This window comes from Enhydra lutris, unplaced genomic scaffold (genome assembly GCF_002288905.1).
Source record: "Enhydra lutris kenyoni isolate GAN:26980312 unplaced genomic scaffold, ASM228890v2 scaffoldscaffold20, whole genome shotgun sequence".
NCBI classification, from domain to species: Eukaryota; Metazoa; Chordata; class Mammalia; order Carnivora; family Mustelidae; genus Enhydra; species Enhydra lutris.
Genome location: NW_019154104.1, coordinates 3,416,579 through 3,434,370, shown reverse-complemented (window position 1 = coordinate 3,434,370; position 17,792 = coordinate 3,416,579). Strand labels below are relative to the sequence as shown.

General features: G+C 53.0%; 1 protein-coding gene across 1 annotated transcript in view; it reads left to right on the top strand.

Annotated features, from left to right (window-relative positions):
- The first annotated feature begins 6,414 nt into the window (after positions 1-6,414).
- LOC111148708 (Ras and Rab interactor 3) overlaps positions 6,415-17,792 on the top strand; it is a 117,340-nt gene continuing 105,962 nt past the window's right edge. Inside the window, exon 1 of the mRNA XM_022505502.1 lies at positions 6,415-6,507. Within this exon, the coding sequence (XP_022361210.1) occupies positions 6,464-6,507 (44 nt within the window). The 5' untranslated portion in view covers positions 6,415-6,463. The remainder of the gene's footprint in view (positions 6,508-17,792) is intronic.

The following is a 17,792-nucleotide window of genomic DNA, read 5'->3' as shown; positions in this document are numbered from 1 at the left end:
TTATGTAAGGCCATGATTCCTTACATCTGGCCAGCGCATTTGCTCTATTGTCTTCTCGGCTTCTCACTTTAATGAAGCAGAGACCACATTCAGTCCACAGGGCACTGAAGATGGCTTCCAGTCAACAGCCGTCAAGGAACTGAGGCCCCTCGAGGAATTGAACCCCAACAGCCATCTGAGTTTGGAAGCAGACTTCCCCTTAGTCGAGCCTTCGGATGAGACCCCAAGCCAACAACTTGAGTGCAGCCTTGTGAGACCCTGAGGCAGAGTCAACCATCAAAATTGTGTGGAGTCTCCCAACCCATAGAGTCCATGAGATGATATTCATGTGTTGTTTAAGCTGCTCTACTTGGGGGTCACGTGTTACACAGCAAGCTACCTCACGCACGTCCCTCTCTCCACACTTCAATTCATATGAGACAATCCATTCCTTGGTACTCTGTCCACTCAGATTCAGAGTTTTTCTGTCAGTTAAATCCAAGAGCATCCCCCTATGGCTTGCCTCATCCCACTAGTGTGAGAAGTCTTCAAGCACAGGGCTCCCACAACCTCCCAGTACCTCACTGGTGTCATCAGTGTGGAGACTGTATGAATTAAGGATGTACTTGGCCTCGTTTTAGCTCATCTTCTGAGAGCATGGAACAGGAATCCTCACAATGGCACAGAACTCAGAAACGGAGAACCCTTTCTCCCTGGTAGCAAGCTGCTTTCATTTAGTCCATAAGGGTCTTAAGGCCAACTGTTTGCAGGCTCCTCCCCTGAATATTGGTAGGGCGGGGGGGCGGGTATAGAACAGAATTTTAAAAAAAACAAAGTGTCCTCCCCACTCCCAAGGAGCTTGTACTCGCACTAAGGATAACTAAAGTGTGAGAACATCAGTGTCTAGAAACACATAACAAGAGCAGGTGAAGAGGGCACTTCAGCTGGGAGCAGACATGCTCAGGGCAGATCTTGGAGTCAAACGAACAAAGGCAGCTGGTTGTCTGGGCCGAGAAGGGATTCCCTGAGGAAGATCTTCGAAGCCTCTAGTTTCTGCCTCAGTGATGAATAGAACTGGCCAACTGGGAGTGGGAAAGGGGACAAGAAGCCACCTCAATAATCCATGTTGAGGTCTGCTTCAAAAGCTTTTGGTGGGGGCGGGGGGTGTTCCTCATGTGCACCCTCTCTCTGCAGAGACCAGTGCTGAAGTAGCCTGTGTGGTCTCAGGTGAGACGCCCAGGACATGTCTGTCAGGGCTCCATCCTTTCCAGAGCCTGGGGAATCCCAGGGTGCCCCTAGGTTTCTGAGGCACATCTCCACCCATGGGGACTGTGCCTTCTTGGCACATGGCGTCTCAGGAAAGACAGGCAGAAGATCCCAAACCAGCCCCATGAGGTGATGCAGCCCTAAGAAGTGTCTCTTTAGCCAGTGCGAGGTTCTAGAAGTCTGAGATGGTCCTAGAGAATTCCAGATTTCCAGTATTTATTTATTTACTTATTTATTTATTTTACTGTAAGGTATTGTGTGCCTGGGCCCTCATTCCCACTCAGCAGCTTGGGTGAGACCTGAGAAGAGGCTGCTGCTGTCCCCAGAGCCTTGTTCCCGGGTCACCCCAGCCCCTGCCCTGGCAGTGCAGACAGTTTTTTCCTGGCTGACCCCTGAGGACACAGATTGATTTTGCAAGAATAAAGTGTTTTCTCCCCCTCTTTTAAAAAAAATTTCTCCAAAGTAATGGGGAAGGAGATGAGGAGGTTTGTTGAGGCTCAGAGGATGAAAAAGAACCCAGAAAGGGCTATTTTTTTGCAAAACAAAATATCCCAAATAGCAACTATTTCATTGTATGTCACCATTTCACCAGTCCAGAGTTTGGGCAGGGCCTGCCAGGTGATCATTCCTGTTCCACGAGACATTGACCGAGGTCGCTGCATGGCATTGGGTCAGCAGATGGGCTGGTCTGGAGAACCCAAAATGGCTTTGTTCACGTGTCTGGAGCCTTGGCTGATTTGCCAGGGTCCCCAGCCAGAGGCCGAGTAGGATTTGACCCAGTTTGTCTGATTCCCCAGCTTTGCTCTCTTGCCCTTGCCCCTGTTCCAAGCCCTTCTCCACACTCCGGAAGCCTGATTCCCACGGGGCTCCAAGGGGCTGAGTCTGTTCGCCCTCACCTGTAGGGAGGCAGAGGTGAGAGCCGCCCCTTGAGGACCCCAGAGAGGCAAATCAGCCTCTTCTATTTTGGGGTAATAAGTTGAAAAGTTTACCTGTTCATTCCTACAGCCCCACCACAACCAAACATCCTCCAGGCCCAGTGAGGAGTGAAGACGGAGGAGGGCTGCAGTCACAGAGGCCTGGAATGTTCGGGTGATGACCAGCAGAAGCCTGACTCCAGTTGTGTTAGAGTTTTTCAGAAAGGAAAGGAAAGGGTGCCTGGGTGGCTCAGTCAGCTGGGTATCTGTCTTAGGCTCAGGTCATGATCCCAGGGTCCTGGGATCAAGTTCCGGGTCGGGAATCCCTGCTCAGCAGGGAGTCTGCTTCTCCCTCTTCCTCTGCCCCTCCCTCCTGCTCCTGTGCATGCGTACTCTCTCTGTCTTGCTCTCTCTCAAATATATAAATAAAATCTTTTCTTTAAAAAAAGGAAAGGAAAATAAAAAGGACTGTATTCCTTCTTGCAAGAGTGATATTTAATGGTGCAGCTGGCTTTAAGTGCATCAGAATCTAGACCTCAAGGGATGTTACTAGGGCACGGTCTCTCCCCGCATTTCTTTTCTCCATCTTGGCTTTTTTCCCGAGTACCACTTTGCCACACCATGGCCCAGATGGCTATCCTGCTACCCCAAGTTCATACTTTCCTAGCTCAGCCAGCTTGGGGTGGGGGTTGGAGGAAAATGCTGGTTTTTCCTGACAGTGCCAACAAAAGCTCCCAGGGTGGGATCCTATTGGCCCAACTTGGGTCATGTGTTCATCCATGAACCAACCACTGTGCCCGTTGAGTGTAGGGCTCTAATTGGCCAGCCTAGAATGTGTTCCCTCTCAAACGGGGATGGAAAGTTGTCAGCTCAACCTGAACCCAACGTCGAGGAGTAGCTCCTTAAAGGGAACCCAAGTGCTGGGGTATTAACAAACACAGGTTAGGGTAGGGGGAAGGAGCACGCGGGCCCAAGAGCAGCAGATGTGCCCTCCCCAGCAGGAGTCCTGAAATCTGTGTCTAAGTGGAGGGGGGGGGGTTGCGATGTGAGGACTTGAATGAGTCAAAGGGGGGACCCAGGAAGGACACTCAGGACACATTTGGCAAAGGCCACAGCTAACAGAAGCTGCTCAGATTTCTGGAATCTTGGCAACTTCCTTTTCAGTCAGTTACTAGCCACAGGGGCAAGGTGGGACCTCTTCTTGTGTCTACCTGAGGAATTCTGTCTTCACAGAGCAGGTGAGCAATCGGCCTTGTGGAGGGAGACCTCTGTGGGGATGTGGTGAGAACCTTGGGGCTGGTCCCATGGAACCAGGACTTGAGGGGCTCATCCTGTTTCTCAGCAGTGGAGAAGGAAGCTGACAGAAGCCTTTATTGGGGGACGGGGTATGGGAGAGCGGAGTTACTGGCAGTCCGATCAGCATGGTAGGGTCTGAAGGTGTGGTAGTTGGATAGACCTCTCCCCTAGGGCCCAGGGAGGCCTGGGAGTAGCCCACAAGCTTGTTTTAGCAACAGCAAATGACTCATACTGGCACCTGGGGTGGGTGTCCATTTGCACTCATCACTTTTACAGATGACCAAGCTGAGGCACTAGGATGTGGTTTGCCAGGACATACCCAGCTGGGATGTCCTGGGGTTGGACTTGAACAGGCGTCTGCCCTCAAAGCTCAGGTTTTCAACCAGGAGCTATAGTCCTATCCGGGAAGATGTGGAAAGGTTTCTCATCCAGGAAGGAGACTGTTGAGCCTCCTGAGGAGAGGAAAGCTCAGCAGGAGCATGGTTATGACCTAACAAGGGAGGCCTGCAGGGATCTGGGCAGAGGAGGAAGTAATATGGCTAGTGCAGTCAGTGTAGCCTCCTGGAGGCTGTATTTTTAAAATAAAATAAGTTTAATTAAGATAGAATTCACATAGCATACAATTCACCCACTTCAAGTATATAATTCACTGGTTTTTAGTTTGACCACAAAATTGTGCAACTATCACCAGAATCGATGTTAGAACATTGTCTTCACTGCCCCGGCCCCAAAGAAGCCCCTGTAGCCACTAGCAGTCATTCCCACTCGCCTCTCCCCGAAGCCTCTAGCAACCACCAGTTAACTTTCTCTCTCTATGGATTTGCCTATTCTGGACATTTTATATAAATGGAATCCTACACCCTGTGGCCCTGTAAGGAGCTGCCGCGTTCTTGTCGCACAGAGTCAAAGAATGGATCTCGTGGACACAAAAGGGTAAAGTGAAGTGAAAGTTTATTAGGGGAAGGTGAGAACAGAAAGGAAAGGAAAAAAGCTCTCTAGAGTAAGGGGATCCCGGAATGGGTTGCCCCTGGGGGCTTTTCCTGGCAATCTTCCGATGAGACCTGACCAGGAAGCTTGAGATTCTGGTGCCATCTTAGGTTGAGCAAAGACTATTGATGACATCCTTAAAGGCTCACTTCTCTGAGGTCTGTTTTGTTCCCTTTATCTCTGGTTTTGTCCACCTCAGCATTTCTCTACATTTGGGGTTTCTGTGAGGCTGGTTCCATAGCCACCTCCTGTGAGCTCAGTCAGAGGAGTCAGGGGCCTACACCCTAACCCTTTCCTTACCCAGTCCTCTGGAACTGGCTTCTTCCAGGAGCGGGGTTGGGGGGGCATCCACACTGAAACCTGTATCAGCACTGAATTCCTTTTTATGGCCTAATATTATGCCATGGCCTGGATACACTGTGTTTTGTTCACCCACTCATGGGCTGCTGGACAGTTGGTCTGTTTTCCGCTTTTTCACTGACATGAATAATACTGCCATGAACATTCACGCATGAGCTTCCGTGACAACATGTTTGTTTCTGTGGAACCGCTGTGTCATATGGTAACTGCACGTTTCACCTTTTGAGGAACTGCAGAAGGAATTGCCAAAGTGGCTGCCCCATCGCCAGTTCCCACCAGGAGGCTGCACTTCCGTAGAGAATCTTTCCTCTCTCGTTTCTACCAGGCTGATTTGGTGGAAATGTCGGGAAAGGTGGGGAGGAGGGCGTGAGGGGAGCAGCAGGGCGGAGGCATGGAGGGCAAAGCGTCTTTGTGTGGCTTGTACCCAGAGCCCTGGGCTTCAGTCCCGAGTGCGCCCAGCTTGCTGTGTGGCCTTGGGCGAGTCTCCTCCACTCTTCAGGGCTCAGTTTCCTTATCTGTAAAATGAAGGTGTTAGTGGGTCTCAACTGGGGGCATCTGGCAAAGGCTGGAGACATTTTTAGTTGTTATGATGGACCAGGGATGCTCCAGGTATCTAGTGCGTTGGAGGTCAGGGACGCTGACAAACACCCTGCTGTGCACAGGGCAGTCTCCATAACAAAGAACGACCTGGCCCCAAATGTCAACAGCGCCAAGGCTGGGAAACCCTGTGTTAGACTAAGGTGGCCCTGTAAGGTCCAGTCTGTCTAGTCACTGTGAAATGCTCTGAGGGCAGTTTGGGCTAAGGAGGCATTTTTGAGTGCCCAGGCACTTAAAAGGCCTCCTGGTCCCTCCGCAGTTGCTGTGGCTCTTGTATCTATGCGAGCTCACTGGCTTTCCCACTCTGATCCCACCGAGTGTGGTAGCTAAGATAGGTCAATTGCATGCCTGGCGTGGTAGATGAACAGACTACTTGGTGAAGTAGTGAGTTCATCGTTCGTGGAGGCATCCAAGAGGAAGCTCCGAGGTCACCTGTCGGGGAGGTGGAGGAGGCGACATGCCTCCGGTCTGGGGCTGCTCCTGGGTGAGCCTCAGGCTCCTTCGAGCGGGAGGCAAGGCTGTGGCTCCCTGCCCAGCGACAGAGTGCTCCTCGCCCAAAGCTTTTCGCTTCCCCACCTGCCGGGCCGCGGCCGCGCGGGCGGGAGCCATGAGCGCCTTCCTTCCCACGCGACTCTTCGCCCCGTGGGAGACTCGTCCCTAAGTTTTCCTCCCGGCACCAGCCCGAGGAGGCGGCTCCGGGTCGTTGGACGCCCGCCGCCAGGCCCGGCCCCGGGGGCGCGGCCGCCGGGCTTCCGTGCGGCACCGGGGGACTCCGGGCCGTGCGCCGCCGCCGCCAGGCTTCTGACAAAACCCACTTGACCACCAAGGCCAGCCTCTTCCTGAAAGCCCCGCTCGCTCCGATACAGGAAGTGGAAGCGAGCAAGCGCCCAGAGCGCGGCGGCGGCGGCGGCGGCGGCTTCCCACTCGGCGCGGGGCTGGCGGCGGCGCCCGGCCGGGCCCTTCCCGAGGGCCAGCGCCAGGGCCATGCGGGCGCCCGGGGCACCGCGGCCCGCGCCGCCTGGCGCCTGAGCCCGTCCGCCCACCGTCCCGGAGCTGCCGGCGGCATGATCCGACGGGCCGGGGGGCCCGCACGCTGGGACCCCTCAGGGTAAGTCCGGGGCGGGTGCCCCTCTGCTTCCCCGCCCCCGGGCGTGCTCGGAGCTCCGGGAGCGGCCCCGGCTGCCCGGCCTCGGGGCGTCGGGAGACACCGAGCGGCTCCCCAGGGCGGGACTCCGGTTCTGCGCGGAACGGTGCCGCGCTCGGGGCTGCGGGACCCGGGGACTTGGCTAAACTTTGAAGCCCAGACGTCACCGCTCGCTACAAAACTGGCCGGCGCGTTTGGCGCCCAGGCTGCCGGGCGGGCGGGTGCTAGAAGGGCGTCGCTACCTGTCAGAGCCGGGGCGGAGGGACTGCGTGGACGCGGCCCGTTCCCCTCGGCTCCTGTGCCACCCGAACTGCAGAAGCGATCACTTGGGGGTCCGGATCCCGCCGGCCTCCCGCACCCGCCGCTCCGCCTGCGCCATCGCGCGCGTCCTCGGAGGCTGACGCCCAGCAGGGCGCGGGCTAGGGGTCCAAGGTCCCCGAAACTTTGGGCGCCCGTCGCCCAGCGGCTGACAGGTCCGCCTACACCGCGGACCCACCGGGATCCCCTCCCCTGTCCCTCAGGCGGGTCCGGGGACAGTGACCTTTGGACCGGCCTTTGTGGAGCCTGGTGCTTGGGGAGGGCCTAGGACGCACAGGCTTCGCTGAGGTCTGCGGGATCCCGGGGAGATGGCACACTGCTTGGCGGCGCGTGAAGCTGAACTTGTTTGGGAACTGGCTTTCAGGCGGGGATCTCTAGTGCCTCGTTTTAGGTCCCCCACCTCCTAAGAACCCTAAATTGCTTCTGGACGTTGCTTAGGGATGCGCTCCGCGGGGGGAGATTCCCTCGCCCTGCCCAGCCCAGCGGGCGTCTCGGGAAACTTCAGGGGGTCGAAGAGGCTCGGATTGTGGAGGCAGATTCCCGGGAAAGCCTCTTGGAACCTTCTGGGTGTCAAGGTTTATGGGCGCCCCCGCCCCCACCCTCCCCTCCCGGGGCTGCCATTCCTGGCTTTTTGGTCTAAAAATCCCGGGCCTACTTCTGTGATGGAAACCCAGCTACTCCCTGGCCTAGCTCCCTGACCTCAGCTCCCAGGGCCTCAGTTCTCTACTCTGTAAAGCAAGAGGAATGGGCTGATCTTGAGCAGTCCTGGATTGGGGAGCAGCTGGAGGTGATTGGTTCCCTCTCTGGTGGAAGGGGGGTGGCACGGAGGGGCCCTTAAATTCTTTGCATCTGAATGCCTCCCTCCTCCCTCTTCTCCCATCGCTGCCCCTCCCCGGAAATTCTGCCTGGATGCTTTCCCTTGGAAGTGACCTCTGCAAAGACAAATGTCATCCGGTGGGAAGAATTGGAAATTATGTTGGGGAAGGAGCCCCTTAGGGGCAAGTATGTACCACACCCAGTATTGCAGGGTGGAGCTAGGAGGAGTTTCCCAGGGAGGAAGGGGTGGTGGGGGGCCCGGGTCCTGACCTCTCCAGCTTCCCTTTCCCCACCCCCTCCAGGAATGACCTGGCCTCACCCACTTCCTCTTGAGTTTATTTGTTTAAACTTTCTGCGCCTCAGTTTACTTACACTATGAAATGGAGATGAATAATAGTAATCGTCCTCATACGGTTGTTTCAAGGATTAAATGAGATAATGCATAGAAGAGTTTTGCACATTGGAGCACCGGGGTGTCTCATTTGCTTGAGCCTCTGATTCTTGATTTGGGCTCAGGTGGTGATCTCAGGGTCCCAGGATGGGGCCCTGGGTCAGCCCCGCCTGGGGCTCCCCGCTGAGTGGGGAGTCTGCTTGAGATTATTTTCCTTTCCCCCTCCCTCTGCTTGCTCATTCTTTTGCTCTCTCTCCCTAAAAATAAATAAATCTTTAAAAAAAAAAAAAGAGTTTTGCACATTTGCCTGTAAACTCCTTTTTTTTTTTTTTTAAGATTTTATTTATTTATTTGACAGACAGAGATCGATGGGGGGCTCAATCCCAGGATCCTGCGATCATGACCTGAGCCAAAGGCAGAGGCTTTAACCCACTGAGCCACCCAGGCGCCCCTTGCCTGTAAACTCTTAATAGTTATTTTTGATAATAGTGGTTATCTCTGTTTACCCGTTGTTTAGCGTCGGACAAGAGACCTGGCCTTTCCCTTACCTGTAAGTTTGGGATAGTAATAACACCCACTTCATAGGATTGCTGTGAGGTTTGGATGACTTAGAATTTAAGCAGCTGCCTAGAGGCAGCTCAGGGTTAACATACCAGCTCAGTCCTGCTTAGAACAGTGCTGGCACATTCTAAGGAATATCGGCTTGCTGCTAAAAACACTTAATTTAAGAGGACCTCTTGTGTTGGAAGGGTTCCTAAATAGTATCTCACTGAACCTTGGACCTGGTACAGGAATCCCCTTGACAACATTCCTGGAAGGTACTCACATACCTTCAGGGACTGGGCCAGGCACAAACCTAAGAAAGGAATTCCCGAACTTGAGCGGCAGGCTGCCTCCTGCGAACTTCTACCATATGATGACACCCTGCTCTCCCCTCTGGAGCCCAGTCCTTCTTGACTCTCAGGTCCTAAAAGGCAGTTCTCGGATGCACCCCCACACATCCCCCGTTCCCTGGGCCGCACCTCCACCCGTGTTCCCGCCCAAAGATGACCAGGAGAAATCATCTAGGACTCCTCACCCCCAGGCCACCCCTGCTGACCCTGCAGGGCTGAGACCTGAGTCCTAGGCTGAGGATTCTTGGAAGCCCCCTCCTTCTCGCTGGTCAGAGATGATGTTCAGACAGCCAGGGGAAAGCCTCCCACTGTCGTCCCCCTGGGAGCTAGGATGGTGTCGCTTGGGTGTCAGCCCCTGGAAGAGGAGTGTGAGGATCTTGGCACGCAAGCTCCATCTACTTCTTGTTGAAAATGTCAGCTGGGGCAAAAGAAAAGGCAGACGTGCTGCCCAGTATCCTTGGGGCGGACACTTCTTGTCCTTCTGTTCGATAGATAGTGTCTGCATTGCGGGGGAGAGTGGGGAGCATGAAAGCAAACCCGGGTCTGCTTCCAGCTCATGTTGCCAGAAGAAACAGACAATCAGGGTAAGGGGTGTGGGGACCCCAGGGAGGGGGTCCTGGAGCAGGTGGTCAGAGAAGGCTACTCCAAGGGGGTGGCGTTTGGGAGAGACCCAAAGGAAGTGGGCAAGTAAGGCGAGTCCCTGGGGGATGCTCCTGGCATGTTGGGAACCTCGAGGTGGGGGAACCTGGAGTAGAGTGTGGGAGAGGAGGACAGAAGGTGGTCTGGTCAGGTAGCAGCTTTGGAGAGTGCAGGGGGCCGCAGATGGGGTTTGCACAGACAGGTGAGCTGATTTGGGCTGGGGCCTGACTGTGGACAGACTGTAGAGGGAACAGTCAGGGAAACTGTAGGGAAGGAAGCTCTTCAGAGAGAGAGAGGACTGCAGGCTGGGGGGCTGGGCAGTGAGGGGAGAAGCCGCAGCCACAGGATCTGGGGATGAATTGGAGATGGGGGTGGGGGAGCTGGAGAAGCGTGGAGGGTGACGGGAAACTGTGACCTGCTGAGAGGCCAGGTGCCACACTGTGCAGGGGTCACGGAGGATGTGGACACTCAGAGTCCACACTTTTATATGTCTGATAAATTGAGAGTCTGCTGAAGATTTTATTTGAAAAAGAATTCCACTCTTGGATCTAATTCAATCCCCTAATTTGGCGACCATGGAAAGGAGTTCCAGAAAGAGGAAGTGACTTAGCCAAGGTCTTAGGAGCCAGAGGTGGGGCTGGGCCTAGAAATCGGGTCTCTTGAGCCTTGCGCCTGCAAGGGGTTGCCTGGGCCAAGCCCCAGGGTTTGGGAGATCCCTGGCTTTCTGCCTCATGCCTGACATAATGCAGGTGTCCTCCTGAACCCCTTGAGAGGGGTCCCTCAAGTACTCCAGGCTCTAAGACTGGGGGCTCTTCTGGGCTGGGGCCCCCCCAGAGCAGTGATGAACTGAGCTGGGCTTCCTTGTTTCCTTGCCTTCGGGGGCTAAGGCAGCCAGGTGGTCCTCGCTGGCACTCTGCTAGGAAACCCACCCCCTTTCAGACTCCTTTCAGACCCCTTCAGAAGGGAGTGAGAGCCTGGGAGTTATCTTGTTCTTGGCAAGCTGGCTTAGAGAGAGTGAGTGCTGCTCTGGCAGCCAGCTCTGGAACTTTCGGCTGTATAACTGTTCACCCAGTGACTTTTCTAAACTGATGATCTTCCCTTGAGCTCATCCTTCGCCCCCTCCCCCCCACTTGGGGGGGACCAAATGGGATTGGTTCTTTGCTGCTAGAGACAGAAGACAGCCATGCAGCCACTGTTGAGGTCCCTCAGGCTGCATGGGAAAAAAAACATAACCCCCATAACCGCTAATGACCACTGTCCTCCATACGCTTTTCTAGGCCTGCATGAAGTCGGCGCACAGTTTTACTTTTTCTGTCCTCCCTGACAGGGACAGCTGCCATAGGATCCTGCCTTTGCCCACAATGTTCCTTCCCGCCAGGATGCTGCCACCTCCCCCATGAAACCTTCCATCCACGCAGCTCTTGGACATTGTTCCTTTTTGAATACTCAAAACACATTTGGCATGAACTACTTATTTACCTAGCAAGACACCAAAACTCCTTTAATTCACATCTTCTCGTTTAAATGTCAAACTTCCAAATAAAAGGATCTTTTACTTCCGTATCTTTCTGTTCTGCATACAGCTGGCACTCCATAATTGCTTGAGGACAATGATACCCTGAATAGGATTCTAAAAATTGCCTCGCAGTGTTCTCTTTTGTGTGCCAGAGGACCCAAACTCCTGGAAGGTGGCGCAGAGCTCGGGGTGGGGCCCAGGACTGGGAGGTCAGGAGCCCAGCTCCCCTTCTGCAGCAGCTGGTGAGCCCTGGAGGCCACCACACCCCTCCCCCAGTCAGGAATAAGAGGGTAGGGACCCTGTGTAGCCCCCAGTCCCTTCATTTTATCCTCGCTAGCTGGACTACCCTAATTCTAGCTGTGTTCCCTTCTCAGGGAGAGAGGGTAGGGGAAGGGGCCTGTTCTGGACCCTCGATAGTGCATCCTCAGCAGAAAGAGTGGAGTTAGCTCGGTAGATACATCTGGGGGAGCCCAGGCTGGGTCACTGGGTCCCAAGTGCAGGTCTGTGGTCCTCTGAGAGACTAGGAAAATCAGCTGGTGGTGGTGGTGGTGTGTGTGTGTGTGTGTGTGTGTGTGTGTGTGTGTGTGTGTATCAGCCAAGATCGCCAAACACTCTTCTTGGGCAGAACTGTCTTTGATTCTGAGACTCAGGTTTGTTTACGTGTTTGTTTTTGTCATGTAAAGCCTCCTTTCTTCTATGAAATGATTGGGTAAATGGATGGTGGTTGTTAGTCTTTCATGTCTTTTCGGCAAAATAAAAGATTGCAGAAGGAGAGGCTGAGGAATGCTGCTCTGTTTCAGTGGGATTTATCCCTCTTGTGCCCCCTTCACACCCACTTCCACCCCACCTCCCCCAACACACACCTGGCCATCAGAGAGCCCAGCTAACTGCATCGTCCTTTGCTGATCTGGAAGAGGCTTGGGGCCTTGCTGGCTGGAGGACATCAGTAGGGCTGGCAGATGTCTCTAGGGTCCCACCCCAAGGTGATTTGGGAGCATACTCTAGGAAGCAAGTCTCTGACTCTCTCTGGGCCCCATTTCCCCATCTGAGAAATGAACCCAGTGATCTCCAGGTCCCTGCTTGGTCTGACGTTCAGTGATTCCCCAAATCCTGGCCGAAAGGCAGCAGAAGTTGGTATCCTAGAGTAATGTTGGAGCTCACAGGATTGATGTGCCAGTTGGAGATGACCTCACTTTTTTTCCTTCTGATGGCTAGAAGGGCAGGCAGCCTGTGGAACAATCAAGAAAATATGGGTACACTTTCATAAGAAACAAAGACCCAGAAAGGAGACTCTGGGTCATCACCCTGACCAAGTACCTGGAAGGAAATGCTTTTTCTCTTCTGTGGGTTTATTTTTGGAAAGCCATCTTTGAAAAAACGCGTCGGTTTTGGAAGCCCACTTGGGGCCTGAGCCTCTGGTACCCTGTAGAGCCTGCTGGCTGGACAGTGGGTCGGGAAGGTCATTCTAGAGTGACATCTCTGAGTGTGACTGGATTCGTGAGGTGGTGCCTGCTCTCGTCATTTTGTGTGCGAGCTGAGGAGATGCTGAGGAGGTCATAGGCAGCCTCATGAAACAGAGCTCCTGGTGGGAAGGCTGTCCGGTCAGGGTTTGATAGGGATGAGGCCCGAGAGAAGGGGCTCCCTGTCGGATAGGCTGGTGTTGGGCGTCAGGGGGGCTCCCCGTAGCAGGCCCGTCCCTGTGCAGGCGGGGCTGCAGGTGACACAGTGTGCCTCCCCTGCACCTCCCCCCGCCACAATGTTATACAGTGAACCCAGACCTTTCTCTCTTGTCAGCAGGGCCCGGAAGGAGGAATAAGTAGTGAGTGGGTACAGAGGAACCCTCCCCTCTGCTTAGGTGTCCACAGAGCAGTGGGGAGGGCCTTACTAACTCTGTACTTGTGTGGCTGTCAGCCTCTGCCTCTCATAGAAGAATCTGGAAGCCACCATCATGGCCGCCACCTCCGGCTCGCCCCACCTGCCAGTACATCCTCTCCTGCCTCAGGCCCATCTCCTGTTCACAGGGAGTGGAGCTTAAGGAGGCTACCCCAGTGGCTAAAATAGCTCTGGTGATCGAAACTTCTGCTGGTCAGAACCAGCTCTGGCGGTCAGCAGAGCTCCTTGTCCCCATCTTGCCAGGAATTCCTAGGAGCGTTCCTACCCCAGTCGGTACTTGTTTGAAAGATGAACCAGCCCACTGTGAAATGTCGGTTCCATTTTAAAAGCAACAGCCTAGAGAGCGGTTGTGGTCAAGGCCTGTTGCTGCCGTGTGCACTGTGGCTGAGCGCACACTCAGGCCACATCCTAGGGCTAAGGGCACCAGCCCGGGGGCTAGGCCCGCCCGCACCCTCCGTCCTGGTGCCAGCCAGAGTGATGGTTCCCACAGAACCTGGCTCCACTCACAAACCTGGGGCCCAGGGGAGGTAACAGTTCTAGGAGAGGGAGACCAGAGCGGGGACCTTTGAGCCAATCCGTGAGAGGCTGCCCTAGAGGAGCTCATCCTGTGGGGCACCTCCCCCCATGACGGTGGCCCCCATTTCCTCACTGACTCTGGGATCTTTGTCAAAGCCAAGAACTTTTGTCCCTAGTTAAGAGATGGGACCTGAGCTGTCAACACCAACCCAACTCCTTGACTGACATTTGAAAGGAGATCTCAGGGCTGATGAAAAAGCCCGTTTTCTGAAGATGGATTGGTGGGGGAATAACCCAGGAGGAGGAAAGGGGACCACATCAGTGGCAGAGACGCCTTCTGCTTCCAAACAGGTTGTCCCAGAGCTAAATTATTCCCTGGGTCTGAAATGTGCTTTTTCACCCACCTCTGGAGACTAAAGAAATAAAGGACTCTGCATCTGAAATTCACAGTCTGATGATCTTTGGCTAAAGGAGCAAGCTATCAAGAAGAAATTCACCAGGGACTTTTCTCCCCAACCTCCATGTCTCCAGCTTCCTTAATCTCAATCAATATCCAATGGGTACTGTAGATTTCTCTAGGGGTGTTGCAATTCTAAGCAACAACTTAGCTTTCTATGGATGGCATCTGATGATAGCATTTACTCATTTATTATGCTTGCTTCTTTCTGTTCTTGACATTTTTGACAGAGGATCCATCTAAAATATATTCAGAAATTCTTTTCTGGGCTAATATCTTCTTTATCTATCATCACCCATCTATCCATCCATTCATCCATCCATACACTCATCCACCCCACCTCCCATCCACCCACTCATCTTCCCATCCTCCCATCCATCTATCCATGCATCTACCCATCCTACCATCCATCCAGCCATCCTTACATTCATCCAACCATCTATCCATCCATCCTCCATCCATTCATCCGCCCTTCCATGCATCTACCCATCCTCCCATCCGTCTTCCCATCCTTACACTCATCCATCCATCTATCCATCCATCCATCCTCCATCCGTCCATCCATCCATCTGTCCTCCCATCCTCCCGTCCAAACACTAGTCCATTCACCCATCCATCTGCCCGCCCATTCATTAATCTGTCCCATCTATCCATTTGCTGAACATTTGTTGAACATCTAGGAGTTTCCAGTTTATCTGTTATGGACAATAAGAGAAATATGCACAGGGGTGCCTGGGTGGCTCAGTGGGTTAAGGCCTCTGCCTTTGGCTTGGGTCATGGTCCCACAGTCCTGGGATCAAGCCCCTCATCGGGCTCTTTGCCCAGTGGGGAGCCTGCTTCCCTTCCTCTCTTCTCTGCCTGCTTCTCTGCCTACTTGTGATCTCTGTCTGTCAAATAAATAAATAAATAATCTTAAAAAAAGAAGAAATATGCACATAATTAAATCACAGGGCACTATATAAAATCATGCCCGTGTTCTGTTACACTTGGCTTATGATGAACAGGGAGGACTTTCTGGCAAAGGCGGCATCTGGATTGAGTCTCGTAGGATGAGTAGTATTTTAACGGCTGAAATAGGGCATTTGCAGAGAAGGGCATCCGAGATCGAACAAAAGCACAAAGCAGGAAGGTGGGGAAGGACAAATTGTGTGGGGGATCCCTCAAGAGCCTCATCTGGGGGCAGCAAGGAAGAGTTCTGTGTGTGGTGAACCTAGAAAGGGACTTGGGGCCCGCTTGGCAATAGGTGGAAGAGTTTAGATTTAACCACGGTGGGGAAGACCACAGGTCTGTTCCCCCACTTAGAGCAGGGCAACCCTAGGCAAATCCTGTACCTGCCAGGACATCTTTCTCCTTCTTCTGTGCCACATAGAGCAGGGAGGGATCCCTGCCACCCAGGATTGTTGTCACCATTCCACAAGAGGATGTTGGTTCTTAGCTATTGGGCTGAGATTATTGGGAGTTATTACACGTATGCATAGAGGGGGTGTGTGCATGCGTGCACTTGTGCACTATTGATTTCCCTCCCAAAGTCTGTTATATACCTAAAAAAGGTCACACACCGACACACCAAAATAGCGACATTTGAAGTATCAAACATACTTCTATCTTTGAAGCTACACCCAGTCTGAGTGCATGTTTACTTAATTTCGGTCTGTGGGCACAGTTTTGATCTCTGTGTGTGTGTGTGTGTGTGTGTGTGTGTGTGTGAGTGTGTGTTAGTCTGTGTGCCTCTTTTTACACTGAGTATTTCCTATATGCCTTTTTATATGCTGTGCTGTGGACATACATTACCCACATATCATCTTGGATGGCCTTATCATATTATGACCATTTTAATGGTTGGAGTTGACTTGTGTCAACTTCTTTCTCATTCTCTCTCTTTTAAATGAAGCTCCTGAAAACTTCTGTGGGTCTAGAGTTAGTTGGAGGACCGTTTCCTTGATAAGTATCACCGTCCTGGAGTACTCAAATTCAAGGGTAAAGCAGAGCCTGTTGATTGGCCCCTGAATTTTAATTGGGTGAAAATTGGAGCTGAACACTTCCCAATTTCCTTGAAGCTGCGTGTGGCCATGCGATTAAGTTCAAAATGGTGAAATTTAAGTGGGGAGTTTAATTTGCTTGGAGATGTCCTTAAAGAGAAGGGGCATGCCTTTCTCTCCTTTCCTCTTTCCTGTTATCTGGAATGCAAATGTGATGGTTGGAGTTGAAGCAGCCATCTTGGACTCTGAGGTGAATTTGAGAATGGAGGTTCCTAGACACATTGGAGCATCATTCCACCCCAGACTACTGACTTGGACTTTTATATGACAAAGGAATACCTATCGGTCTTAATTAAATCACTGTTCTTTTGGATTTTCAGACACAGACAAACTTAATCCTAACTAACATAAAAAGTTTTCTTTCCTGTCACATAGTACCAGATTATGTCAACAGTAATAAGGTTGCTTTGCAGAGCTACCTGCAGGTCTTCATTCCTAATAGAGGTTGGAAGGAGGGAGAGGAGGAGAGAGAAAAGGCAGTTTTGTGTCGACCCAGGCTCTTATTTGGAAGACTAGATTGCAAACACTTTCTTCATCTTGGGTGTCTTGTGAGCTTTAGATTTCACCAGAAGCTGCAGACTTGTTATAGGGCAAAACTTTGCTGACCAACCGCGTCTCTTCTTTCAGACTCAGTTTCCCCATCTCTGCCATAGAGAACCTCTCGTAGGTTAACTCTCCCTGTGATGACCCTCTGCAGCTCCTTCTGAGAAGGAGTCTTCTGTCACTCCAGCACCAGAAAGGCTGGGCCCAGTCTGAGCAGTGCCTATGTCCTTGCTGGCTGCCACTTTCCATCCATCCATCCATCCATTCATCCATTCACCACCTCTTCTTTTTTTTTAAAGATTTATTTATTCACTGTAGAGAGTGTGTGCAAGCAGGGGGAGGGGCAGAGGCAGAGGAAGAAGCAAATTTTCTGCTGAGCAGGGAGCCTGACGCAGGGCTCCATCCCAGGACCCTGAGATCATGACCTGAGTAGAAATCAAGAATCAGACATTTAACCAACTGAGCCACCCAGGACCTCCCCACCCCCTCTTTTTTTTTTTTTTTTTTTTTTTTTTTTTAAAGTAGGCTCCACACTCAGCCAGCGTGGAGCCCACCTCGGGGCTTGAACTCAGGACCCTGAGATCAAGACCTGAGCCGAGATCAAGAGTCGGACACCACCCAGGCGCCCCCCTCACTGCCTCTTTATTGAGCACTTCTTGGGCACCAGGCTGGGTTTGTGCTGAACACTGGTCCCTGGGGAGGTCTGGAGTGATCACCCTACCCTCTCTGCCTGGCTTTGGGATAGGTTTGTCCTGAAAGGGCTTGGTTTTGATGTCTCCTCCTGAGGATACCCCAAGCTTATTTGAAGCCTCTAAGAGCCTGCTCTGAGCTGCCCTGCACAACCCAGGACTGCCCCCTGGGCATGAGGAGGCCCTCAGGGCTGGGTCTGGGAGGTCCTGTGTGTGGTCTGGGATGGAGTGCAGTGGGCCACCTTGACAGGCGAGGAAGTGGCCCTGGAAAGGGTTTGAAAGACCGTTGGGTCTTCTTTTTACAGGCCAGAGCTGCCCCCATCCCTGCCGCTAGCATGGTCAGATGTCAGAGCTCAGTGTTTCCTTGGCGCCTCCCTAATCCAGCCCCTGCTTACAGATGATTCTGTGGCACAGAGAGGGGCAGGGATGGTCCTGAGGCCTCACAGCTGGACCCAGGCTTTTTCCGAGGCTCCGTGAAGGTTCCTAGGCCACTCTTTTGCATGAGGCATCAGAGATGGGGGCAGGGGAGACTGGCACAT